The 12,366-nt window shown below is 46.0% G+C and overlaps 5 protein-coding genes across 5 annotated transcripts; 4 read left to right on the top strand and 1 right to left on the bottom strand.

Annotated features, from left to right (window-relative positions):
* Window positions 1–619: 619 nt before the first annotated feature.
* On the top strand, window positions 620–1,761 carry GL218_03946 (uncharacterized protein; the record flags this gene model as incomplete). Its single annotated transcript, XM_033580526.1, has 4 exons — window positions 620–912; window positions 1,106–1,202; window positions 1,265–1,300; window positions 1,369–1,761. The coding sequence occupies 4 exons, from the start codon at window positions 620–622 to the stop codon at window positions 1,759–1,761; spliced, it is 819 nt and encodes a 272-aa protein (XP_033436531.1).
* A 733-nt stretch (window positions 1,762–2,494) lies between these two features.
* On the bottom strand, window positions 2,495–2,976 carry GL218_03945 (Transcription initiation factor IIA subunit 2; the record flags this gene model as incomplete). The annotated part of the gene is made up of 3 exons (XM_033580525.1): window positions 2,495–2,647; window positions 2,724–2,871; window positions 2,930–2,976. 3 exons carry the CDS (start codon window positions 2,974–2,976, stop codon window positions 2,495–2,497), a joined length of 348 nt encoding a protein of 115 aa, XP_033436530.1.
* A 753-nt stretch (window positions 2,977–3,729) lies between these two features.
* GL218_03944 (Lymphoid-specific helicase) lies at window positions 3,730–6,607 on the top strand (the record flags this gene model as incomplete). The annotated part of the gene is made up of 6 exons (XM_033580524.1): window positions 3,730–4,240; window positions 4,306–4,622; window positions 4,672–5,590; window positions 5,637–6,063; window positions 6,116–6,436; window positions 6,502–6,607. 6 exons carry the CDS (start codon window positions 3,730–3,732, stop codon window positions 6,605–6,607), a joined length of 2,601 nt encoding a protein of 866 aa, XP_033436529.1.
* Window positions 6,608–7,416: 809 nt separating this feature from the next.
* GL218_03943 (D-2-hydroxyacid dehydrogenase) lies at window positions 7,417–8,684 on the top strand (the record flags this gene model as incomplete). Its single annotated transcript, XM_033580523.1, has 3 exons — window positions 7,417–7,778; window positions 7,879–8,016; window positions 8,084–8,684. 3 exons carry the CDS (start codon window positions 7,417–7,419, stop codon window positions 8,682–8,684), a joined length of 1,101 nt encoding a protein of 366 aa, XP_033436528.1.
* Window positions 8,685–9,745: 1,061 nt separating this feature from the next.
* GL218_03942 (Protein HOL1) lies at window positions 9,746–11,944 on the top strand (the record flags this gene model as incomplete). Its single annotated transcript, XM_033580522.1, has 7 exons — window positions 9,746–9,913; window positions 9,998–10,413; window positions 10,484–10,562; window positions 10,630–10,656; window positions 10,735–11,490; window positions 11,644–11,703; window positions 11,771–11,944. 7 exons carry the CDS (start codon window positions 9,746–9,748, stop codon window positions 11,942–11,944), a joined length of 1,680 nt encoding a protein of 559 aa, XP_033436527.1.
* Window positions 11,945–12,366: the final 422 nt, after the last annotated feature.

Below are 12,366 nucleotides of genomic sequence, written 5' to 3'. Positions count from 1 at the left end.
TATCAAACTAATATTCTACTTGTGAAAATACTTGGGGAATAGATATAGCATATAACTTATACGAAATCTCGTGATCTACCAACGAGATAGGTTTTGATGTCAATTATGTAACCTAGTTGGCTGGTTGGAAACCAATAGTGGGGCTAATTATTGCTTTCCGCTGCAGGAACGCGATTAAATGCCGAAGTTGAAATGCACTAATATGTCCGAGATGGATATCCGCATATGCACGTAGGTTACCGAGTTTTAACAAGACCCACGACACGACTTGTCTTCTCAAATAGCGTTGACGTATTATTTAAATTTAAATTTCAATAGCCAAGCATTTTAAAAAGCCACGCGTCCGGAACACACTCGGTGATAAGAAATACCTGAATTTAGATGTTTCCGGCAGCCCTTATCAGATCCCATAAGCTGAGACATTCTCGGCACAGCATCAGAACCCGTGGATCATTCCATTGGTCCCAGCAGTTAGGCTCACTTATTCCTATGTTGCTATATTTGTACCTAACTACCTAGTAGCCATACATTAGGTACCTACATACATACCTTTGACGTAACACACCTCATACGCAGCCCCGTACCGACGTATCCGGAACCCTTAGTAACCTAATCCACAATGCCCCGACCCGGGAAACCCCAGTCTGCGTTTGCGACTGCGACTGCGACTACTAATTCTTCTTCAATTACTTCCGCCTCCGTTCGAGCGAGGAAACCTGCCGTATTTGCTGCCGAGAAGAGACGGACGAATACACTCCATAGCCGCAACGGTCCGGTATCTTCGGAAGACGATAACAACGACACTGCTGGAGATTCTACCGTCATGTCTTCCTGGACGGTTAGGAATCGGTGGATCGTCTTTGCTGTTGCTAGTGGTGCTTGCGCTGCTTTTAATGGCGTGTTAGCGAAATTGTGAGTATATCTCAGATTCTTTCATTTATATACTCATTCGTCCCTCGAATAATCTATTTCACATTTCACTCATTTTAAAATTGCAACTTTCTACACTATATGAACTCATATTTCAATACTATAAATGAAAACAAGGAACATATAATGAAACCAAGTTCAGCTAGATGCTAATGTAAGACCACCTGACAATTAGGACTACAAATGAACTTTCCACTCACATAGCCCGAGGAATTTCGGGACTCTTTGGGTTGACGGACATCGAACGAGTTGTCGAGATCGTTGTGCGAGTTGTAAGTCTCTTTCAACTTATACTCGAGATAAATATACCAGTTGCTAACACCGTATTCAACAGAGTTTCTTCGGTCTTAATTTAGTCTTCAACGGAGTGGTATGTTCAGTTCACATCTTACTAACTAAACCATATCAAGAGTCATTAAATCTAACATAAAACCTTAGATGTGGACCCTATTCACACAAGCCCTTGCAAAGGGCAACTCAACAACACAAGTCTCCATCATGAACACATCCACCAATTTTGTCATCACAGCTTTGCTCGGACTATTTATCTTCTCCGAGTCGTTACCACCGCTCTGGTGGGCCGGCGCCGCGTTACTTGTTGCCGGGAACGTCATTATCGGCAGAGGCAAGCAGGAAGAAGGCAGCGAGACGGCAGCTGCCTTAGACGAGGGTGAATATCACGATGAAGAAAACATTAGTGATAGTCACGACGCCGAATCAGCAGCCGAGTTGGGCCGCGGGACCGGCGTAGCCCCGCAGGTCGAAGGCGTACTGCCCGTGGAGAAGGATGATGAGGACGAGGATGTCGCCCTTTTGGGAGATTTAAGTTAAATCGACGTACGCTTAGGATAAGCGACGGATTTATTGGGACAGGTTAAAGACCATATATTTGTTTTGCTTACGTCTCCCTAATGAGCTCGGGGAGGTAGGTATCCGAGATCATATATCGAATACCTGCCTAGATAGATGGATGAAAACATATTTGAAATTTATTTTGTAATCTCTTGTTCCTTGTTAGCAGCCTGAAGTTAGGTCATATGTTACGATACCATCAATATTATAATTGTGGTGTGTTCAAAAACATCTGGCAAGTAACACATATTAGAGCGAGTTGGGTGGATGGGCTTAATATTCTATTTTAAACGCATGCCAATACCTAATCCGAATTGCAATGCAAGTTGCACAATTTGGTATGCCTTTTCCGTAAAACGCCATGAAACCCACCATATACGCGTTACGCCGTCGTATGCAAATAAACCCATGGCCGTCTTAAAAAGGCATAATTCTACAAAAACTCCACGCCTTGCTGCTGTATCATAGTCCCCTACCAGACTTATCGTTTTGAGGTCGATTGTCAATCAATATTCGTCCGAACGTTGCTAGCTTCGGGATTTTATCGCAAGGGGCGGGAAATGACGGTAATCCTGGGCTCGGTCGATTGTAACGTATGGAAAAGAGATCGCGAGCTCTAAAACAATGCATAGAGGTATACTCCGAGTAGCATCTTAGACCACCTTCCGTAACGGAAATGAAGAGAATTATTCAGAGACACGTGGACTGCCATCTACGCAGCATTGCCATTCGGCTTCGCAGTGCAAGATACTATTTTAACTTTGTCTGCTGAGACCACCTGTCCGCCATTCTCCATCTTGAATGTAACGTTCTTGAGCTGGAAAGTCCAGACTTCGTCGCAGAATCGGTAAGTATCTAGGCTTCCCTATACAGCCGGGCAAAGTAGGATGATTAACGCCCAGCTCCATCATGTGCTATAGCACCGGGATATTAATATTTACCTTGAAGCTCAGACGAGCCTTGACCTTGTCCTGCAGTACTTCGGTAATGGCGCGGTCGAAGTTCGCGAGGATCTTCATAGCAAGCTGGGGATCTATCCGGTGCTCTGTTATAAGATCGTCGAGGGTATCTGTCAACGCGGTTCCGACGCTGAAATATATATTGTCAACGGAGACCTAAACGGTGTGGTTTGAAGATGACGCTATACCTGCTCCGTCGGTACAGTTCATAGAAGTTCTGCCCGTTAGTGGCCATTTTGATAGTAATTATCGGTAGATAGGACGTCTGTAGTATGATACTGTAGTATGATCGAGACGGTAGATCGACGCGACAGCTTGAGCGATCAAATCGGGAGATGGTCGTGTATGGCGGTTGTTGTTGAAAGCAGTAGGATTGCGACAAATGGAATGGCAATTGAGATTAGTCAAGGATGTTCTATGTCCTAGCGTTAGCGGGGAGAGATTGGCCCGGGGTACCGATTATGGCTGTGCACTAATAATTTAGGCATCCCTATGTACTTCGTGGCGGTGCAAATAAGATACCTAAATGGATGTAGGTACAGAATATGACCAGCATTAGGTAATCTCCAATCATGTATGCGGACTAGAGATTCCCTCACTGTAACTAGAAGGCTCACACGTTCTCACAGCAGTCGCAGATTCATATCCCTGTCTGTTACGTACCTCATGCAAACGGGACGTTTCCGGGAAGGTCCACATAACCACTTAACGCGTGATAGCGCAACTCGCTCGCGTCGTCTCAACTCAGCGCCCTTCAACGCGCTAGTTACTAACACCGGGGTTAAGTAAATTGGTAATTGTAATTCTGTGAAATCATCATTCCTCCTCTGGTGCCTGTCTACCTGTTTTGCTTTTTTGTGATGTTTAGTCTCCAATCTACTCCAATTCACTCCTTCGTAATTTATTAACTTGTAATCGTCACTTATAATCCTCTGACTACCTGACTACCTAATTATCTTCTATCTCCCTCCTTATTATTTCCTTTGGAATGGCGTCAACTTCGTCTTCGGATGTCGATTCTATTCTCTCTTCATCTCGTCTACCCACTAGTGTTCCCTCGTCGCCACCCCCCGCCGATGATTTAGACAGTCTCAAAATGGGTCTTACTTCAACTTTCACTGAGCAGCAAATGCTCACCGAAGAGAAGAAAGCCAGAGCCGAGAATACCAGAGTAGAGGCAAAGCGACTCGCCGCTCGGAGGAAACGTAAAGTTCAACTCTCTCCCCAGGAGAGGGCTCGCAAGGCTAAGGAACTCGACGAGCTCCTCCGCAAAAGTAAAGTCTTTAGCGACATTTTAACGCAGAAGACCAAAGCTCTTGGTCGTGTCGGCCGCGACTTTGATAACCAGGCATTGGCCGATGCTGGTTTGAATTTAAAACAACAACCGAAAATTATGAGTGGCGGAACTATGCGCGATTACCAACTTGAAGGTCTTACGTGGATGTACGAGATATGTTTACAAGGCCTTAGTGGTATATTAGCAGATGAGATGGGTTTAGGTTAGTACCTATCTATCTATCTATCTATCATAACCTCAAGCTCACTTCATCTAACCGAATATTAGGGAAAACGATTCAAGTCATTTCTCTCGTCGCATTGCTAAGAGAACAGGAGAACTATTTCGGCCCGCATCTAATCATCGCTCCGTTAAGTACGTTATCAAACTGGCAGGACGAATTCCGCAAGTGGACTCCTACAATACCGTTCGTATTATATCACGGTACTCCCCAAGAACGACAGCAGATCTTTCGTGATAAGATCATGAAGAGCTATCAGAAGGGCCGTCCAACCCAGCGATTTCCTGTGGTTTGTACCAGTTACGAAATGGTCCTTAGAGACCGCGCAAGCCTCTCCAAGATTGACTGGGCCTTCATCGTTGTTGTTAGTATATATGTATTTGATTAAGCTTATAGTCATTGACATATTATAGGATGAAGGACATCGCATGAAGAATTCCGATGCCAAGCTTTTCAGGGAGCTACAGCAATTCAAGTCAGCTACTCGGCTTCTCATCACTGGCACACCTTTGCAGAATAACCTCAAAGAATTGTGGTCGCTTCTCCACTTCTTAATGCCAGAAACGTTCCTCGATTGGGAAGCATTCGAAGTATGGTTTGATTTCAGTGATCTACAAGACGAAGAGGGTACAACGCAGTTTATTGAAGATAAGAAAAACCAAGACCTCGTTTCCAAAATACACAAAGTTCTACAGCCTCTACTCCTCCGCCGAATTAAGGCAGATGTAGCCAACTACTTACCAAGAAAGCGAGAATACGTACTATTTGCACCAATGACTAAAGAGCAGACGGATCTATATAATGTGATCGGCGATAAGAAGACCGACACCAGAGCTTATTTAGAAAATAAGGTAGTCGAGCGGTTGACGGAGACCCGTAACAGCTCGGTCAGTACCGGAAGGTCGAGCCGGCAATCCTCCCGCGCGAACGGTGCCCGAGTAAGTCAGGCGCCATCTCCGTCCGCAAGTAATGCGTTTGCCATGATGATGGGTAAGAAAGGAGGTGCGACATTGAAGGCGACAATTAAGAATAGTTCGCCTGCTCCTCAAGCTAAAGGGACTAGCAAACGAAAAGTCGCGCCGACTAGCGAAGCCTCATCCCCAAAGAGTAGTAAATCGAGCCGACAATCTACTCCAGCCAGCAGCGTTCGAGGACGACCGCGCAGGGGTCGCCCTTCGTATAAGGCAGCAGATGACTCTGACGAAGACAAGTTGGATGATGATGCATTCGAAGCAAAACTAGCGGCTGAACTTGCTGCTAAAGATGATGAATCTGATGAAGACATGAGGGATGAAGAAGAAATTGAGCGTGCAGCTACACTCGACCTTGCTAGTAAGTTTGGAAGCCCAGGCTATGCGGCTAGTCTAACATGATATAGAGCTTCAAATCGCCGACAAGAAACTTGGCAACCCCTTAATGCAGTTAAGACTTGTATGCAATAGTCCTCACAATTTCTACAGCCCATGGACATATGGCGATAACATCCCGGTCGACGAGAGCATTGTAACAGCTTCTGGAAAAATGCTTCTCCTGGACCGGTTACTTCCAGAATTGTTTGAACGTGGACATAAGGTCCTCATCTTTTCGCAGTTTAAGACACAGTTGGACATACTTCATGATTATTGTGCCGAATTGCGTAAATGGAATGTTTGTCGCATCGACGGAGGTGTCTCCCAAGAAGATAGAAGACAGCAGATTAAAGAGTTCAACGAGGACCCTGAGTTTAAGATATTCCTATTGTCGACCAGAGCGGGTGGTCAGGGTATCAACCTTGCGAGCGCAGATACTGTGATACTATTCGATAGGTAAGTTCGCTTTTTCGATCTATCCAGGGGCCAGCTAATTAACGTTAATTAGTGATTGGAACCCGCAGCAGGATTTACAGGCGCAGGATCGCTGCCACCGAATTGGCCAAACGCGTCCAGTTGTTATTTACCGACTTGCCACAAAGGGAACTGTCGAGGAAGAGCTTCTCCTTAGCGCAGACGCGAAGCGCAGGCTAGAGAAGCTTGTTATCAAGAAGGGAGGATTTAAGACAATGGGCCAAAAGCTCGACAATGCCGAGACTTTAGATAAGGAGACACTTCTAGCCCTGTTGTTAAAGGACGGCGAAGTGTACCAGCATTCAGGTGGTGACCGAATTCTAAGTGACGAGGATATCGATACCCTCTGTGATAGGTATGTCTACTCTTGGCGCCTTGCATATAAAATTGAGATTACTGTCTTGCTAACCCTTTCTGTAGAAGTGATGAGGCCTTTGACCGCGCTGCTAGAGGCGCTGGCAATGCCGCCGGTTTCCAAGTCGTCGAAACTGCCGCGGATGGTATTACTCAAATGAATGGAGAGTAGATATATGTATTCCATATTTGGATTTGAACTGTATCAACAAGCATCGGCGTTACGTATATCGGCCAGGCGGATTGGATCAGGTAGCCTGATGAACTTTATGCCCCCATGTACAACATTTAGCATATATAAGGCATTTATTGTAAGATTGCTAATTATGTACGATTGTTGATATTTACTTTATGTTGTATCGTCTCTTTGCCGTTCAGCTTCAGATTTCAGAATTAATACTTATGCTAAGTGCCTAAATTAACAGCTTTTTAGCAAGGTCGCGAGTTCATCTATAAGTTAGACTTACTACCTAATGTTTGTTGGATCGCACTTATCGGGTTTAACGAAATTACGCAATGGTAACTAGCAATGACGCTCTAGTTTATCCACTTCGTTTACTAGCGGGGAAAGTCAACTTCATATCTTACAATATAACGTGAGCGACGTCTGTAAGGGCACATGCTGCGAGCCCTTACATACTTAGGTACCTAAATAGTTTGGGAAGGCTCCCCTCGGTTACATTATTGATGGGTCTAGCTAGATAAACAATAAACTTCGAAACGCAAATTTATAATCAATCCTGAGACTCTTGCTATTCTAGATCCTCGAATCATTTTCGTTACGACAGACATTCGGTTGTTACCCAATACAAAGGGGTTGGACCATATGAATTCGGTATAGAGTTAATCATTTATTATAAACATTATACCGACGATTAAAGCTGTGATTAATTACCAAAAACAATAGAGCACGTCACTTCAAAGTTCAAAAGTCATCATCCCATAATTTCAAAAAGTTCGGGCCTTGAGGTATCAGCAATTATGTCTACGGCCGAAGAAGCAGGCGTAGGCGATGGGGCCCTAAGCAAAGATATCCTTTTGGTCTTCTTCCCTTTTGCAGAAAGAAAGGAATGGATAGAGCATATTACCAATCGCTTCAAAGGCCTCCAAGTACGATGGGTCAATGCGATAAATTCCGACCACTCCGTCGTAAAAGCTACAGACATAGCTGCGGAGCTGTGGGATGGCGTAACCATACTCTCTACGTTTATGCCGCCTCCGGCCGAGCTGATACCAAACGTCCGCTTCGTCCAGGTTACCTCGGCCGGTGTGGATAGATGGCCGAACCACCCTACGTATCAGGACGAGAAGGTCAAGTTCTCTACTTCGAATGGTATTCATGCGTAGGTCGATCCCTTCAGTTACTCCTACTCTACGGGATTCAAGCTGCACCACGGGAATATCTCGCTATATATAGTAATTATGAGCTGACGCATCACAAAGGCCCCAAATCGCGGAATGGGTTATCGGTGCTTGGCTCTCGCATCAGCATAACTTCATACACTACACTTCGAATATGAAGACGGGAAACTGGGAATCGCCATTCGCAACCCGTATTCAAGATTCAACGGGACAACGAATGTAAGGTTTTTGAACCAGTCCTATTGATGTTAAGTATACGAAATAATAACGCTAATCTTATTTTAAGCGGTATTTTAGGATATGGAGCAATCGGAAGACAATGTGCACGCTTAGCTAGTGTCTTAGGCATGGAGATCTACGCTTATACGCGCGGTGAACGATCCACCCCAGAGTCGCGCAAAGATGACAGCTACTGCGTGCCGGGTACTGGCGACCCCGATGGGATTTTACCAGCGAAGTGGTTCCACGGCACGGACAAGGAAAACATCAACGAATTCCTTGCCCAAGGTCTTGACCTACTAGTTATTAGCTTACCGCTAACACCAGAGACGCGACACATCATATCCGACGAGCAATTCAAGATTCTTAATGAAAGAAAGACCTTCGTAGTAAACATCGCGAGGGGTGGTCACATCAACCAAGATGCTCTCATTAAGGCGCTAAAGACAGGTCAGATTCGGGGGGCTGCGCTAGATGTGACGGATCCAGAGCCTTTACCTAGTGATAATCCGCTGTGGAAGGCCCCGAACCTCCTCATCACTCCGCATGTAAGCTGGAAGACCGACCGCCTCTGGGATAGATTGCTGGACATCCTGGAACTTAACCTTGAAAAACTAGCTACTGGAAAGCCACTTATCAACGTAGTAAATCGCAAACTTCACTACTGATAGGAGGTAGGGAGGAGGTAGGGAGTATAGAAGGATGATAAGCATAAGTACTTGAAGCTTTCAGCTAGAAACGGAAGTAAGAAGACGAATAGAAGATAGATGTGAATAGATCCCTGTTATGGCCCTACTAGTATGTAGGGACTTTGTGATATAACCTCAAGTTAGCTAGAGTCAGCCCCAAGTGTGTGTGTCAAATGTGCATCTAGAACTCTGCGGCTGGCCTGAGATATTACAATAGACATGGCCAAGCCTTGGCTTTCACATAATGCTAGATAATGAGCTAGATGTCATTACCATTTACACAACATTATTTGTAAATGAGACATATTGTGTGGCCATCACCAGGTAAGTACAATAATTCGCCACGTGAGGATCTAAGGAATCTGCATAAAGAGCAAAGATAAAAATGTTGAATATCGATTCAAGGTAAAATGTCGCGACCTGGGCTAGAAGAGGTTATAAGGATGCAAATTATAGTTAGAGGGGAACTTTTCGTGCTTTAATAAGCCTAGAGCCACCCATTTACCACCGCGTCGGGACACAGAGTTATTGGCTCGACGCCCCCGTAAGCCATCCACAATCCGGACGTCCGGCGCGGGAGCCTCAACGCCAACACTACTCTCTACTGCCGTCCTACTCTACACAAAATAATTACTGCACCCAATCGAAGTCCTTACATTAAGTAAATCCCAGCTCGCGCTAGATGCGATTACTGTTGAGTCACGTAGCACATGCAAGCTTCAATGGCTTCTCTCCGGCATGGGAATGTCCGGTGGGAACTAGAATTTGGGATCTAACCCATGTCGTACGGGTCTGGAATAGTAATCTTTGGGTAGATCCAGCCGTAGGGATAGGCTTGTTCGTGGGACTTGGAAGGTATTCAAGCACACAACTTGAAGATATGGGTGGGAGCTGATTATTCAGTGAGGGAGGGCAGATACAATGAAGACGGTGGAAATGGGATAGTATATAGCCTATCCCATCCGTATTGCTCGCAGGTGAAGGCGTCTTATGGGTCTAACGTCGCTCAAGTAAAACCCCTATTTGTCTTTTTGCCCAGTATGCGCTACGATCAACGTGAGTGTAATATGGAAACCGTACTACGGAGAGAGAAACCGGATATTATCCCCGGCACCGATGTTATTTTCACCGGCCAGGATGCCGGCGAAGCGAATGCCAGCGAGGTCGTACTTATCCCTCAGCCGACGTCGAGCTCAGATGATCCACTTGTAAGTTACAATACCCAATTCATGCCATACCTACCCGGTAACATTTTTTTTTTAAAAAAAAGCCCCTACTAACTCGGTACATAGAACTGGAGTCCAACATGGAAATCCATCATCATCTTCAACCAGTTCGTCTTTGTCTTCGTGAGCATCATGACGCCAATGGCCATCGCGCCTATGACGCTCATCTTCGAGGCCGAGTTCGACAAGACCCTTCCCGAAGTCAACATGTTGTTCGGCGCGGCCGCCATCACCCTCGGCTACGCCAACTTTCTTATTGTACCTGCTGCCAATGTGTTCGGGCGCCGTCCGGTCGTCCTGGTCTGTAGTCTCATCTGCATTCTTGCTAATATCTGGCAAGGGCTGGTTACTAGTTACCCGAGTTTCCTGGGCGCACGCGTTATTTCGGGGCTGGGTGCTGCGGCGAATGAGAGTATTATGCCGATGGTTGTTGCGGATATGCTGTTTCAGCATCAGAGGGGGAGTAGCATGGCGCTGTACTTGTAAGTAGAATTTGTTGCTTGTATAATAATAAGTATAACTATGAATATATGCTTACGATTTTACCCCTAGTTGGGCGTATTTCCTAGGCCTTTTTATCGGGCCTATCATTTCAGGGGCAATCGCTTCGCAGATCTCATGGAGATGGTTTGTAAGTGCTGCAACCCCTATTTTTATAGAAGTATGTTCGAGCTTCGACTAACCCCTGAATCAATCAGTTCTGGGTCTGTACTATCTTGCAGAGTGTAAGTTCTTCTTCCAATCTATAATATTTAGAAGAGCCCAAGGCTAGGCAACTGTTATAGATCTAACATAAGCATAAGGCGAGTCTCATCTTTCTCCTGCTCGCCCACCCGGAAACCAAGTACGAACGGCCCGTACCCCGTGCGCCGACTACCGCCACAGAGGTTAGGGTCTCCAACGCTACGGGCAAGCCCAACGATGGCATGGTCTCCAGCTCCAGCTCCGAAGCACAGATGCAGCCCTTCGCCCTCACAGCCGCCGACCACAACGCCATCGGCCGTCCCTCCCGTGCACAGTTCTCTCTTCTACCTCTCCGGAGACGTCTCCGCTACGGACACGGATACGAACAACACAGCCAGAACCTCAGCGCCGTACTAGCGCGGGATGTCATCTCGCCTATCAAGATTCTCTTCTGCTACCCGATTGTGCTCTGGGCGTCTTTGTCTATGGGCTTCGCAGCAAACTCGCTGTTAGCGCTAAACCTGACGCAGACGCAGGTGTTCGGCGCGCCTCCGTATTTCTTCACCCCAGACCAGATCGGCTATGTTAACTTTGCATTTGTAGTGGGTGCCATTATTGCCTTGGTCACGGCGGGTCCGTTGTCTGATTGGATTGCGCTGAGGCGCGCAAGGGCCAACGGGGGTGTATTGGAGGCGGAGATGAGGCTGCCGGCATTGGTGCCGTATATCTGCGCCAATCTCGTGGGCATGGTGGTTACGGCTGTGGGGTACGAGCGATCTTGGTCGTGGGAGGTTATCGTTGTGGTTGGGTACTCGCTTGTCGGGCTGCAGGTCGTGGGGATCCCGGCCATTTCGATCGCATATGCGGTGGATTCGGTAAGCATATTCCTTTCTTTTCAGCTTAACTCCGTACCCCCTTTTGCTTTTTATCCGTGGCATGACATACGTTACAGATTTAGACTGCTAGTGATGAGATTTGCTTTTTATAAGCTGAACTGGAAGATATTGCTAACATCATGTCACATATAGTACAAAACACTCCCTGGTGAGATTATGATCGCTGCCACTATCGTGAAGAATACCTTCGGAGTAAGTAGTCATTACTTAGATCTTCCCTCCCCCTCTCCGTCCCATCCCGATACTAATTATTTCATAGTTCGGCATGATTTTCTACTACAACGATTGGGCATCACGATCAGGGTTCATTCCTCCTGTACTACTACTAATGGCCCTCACATGTGGCTTCTCGATCCTTGGCCTGATTGTCTTCATCCCTTGGGGAAAGCAATTCCGCCGCTGGACTAAGGATTCTAAGTTACATTCCCTATAGAGGAGTAGGAAAGGGGTGTGGTGATTTACTAAGAGGTAGGTATACTCTGGATCGCAGTGCGGTCTCGGTATAAAGGTTCTTTGTTCATATTTGTCAATATTACTTAGATAAGTAACTGCGTTGAAGGGCTTCACAATAAGGGCTAACACATGGCCATACGTAACTAATAACTAAACGTTATATACATTCAATTTCTATACTATATACAAGAAATTTTACTATTTACCAATATGATGCAGACCAAGATCGCTACACATATACAAGGTAGAAAAACTATACACAAAACTGCCGATTTCAATATTTACACGGCGGTTCACTTCTCCGGCAATAAGCGAATCCGCCACTTACGTAGTCGTCACGTCGTCATAAACACGTCTTCGCCAGCAAAAGCAAACGTGGTGGCGTAGGAAGCACGCGTCGAG

The sequence above is a fragment of the Daldinia childiae genome (assembly GCF_008694065.1).
Source record: "Daldinia childiae strain JS-1345 chromosome Unknown Scaffold3, whole genome shotgun sequence".
NCBI classification, from domain to species: domain Eukaryota; kingdom Fungi; phylum Ascomycota; class Sordariomycetes; order Xylariales; family Hypoxylaceae; genus Daldinia; species Daldinia childiae.
Note: the sequence above shows the minus strand (reverse complement) of the source record. Positions and strands in the feature narration are given on the sequence as shown.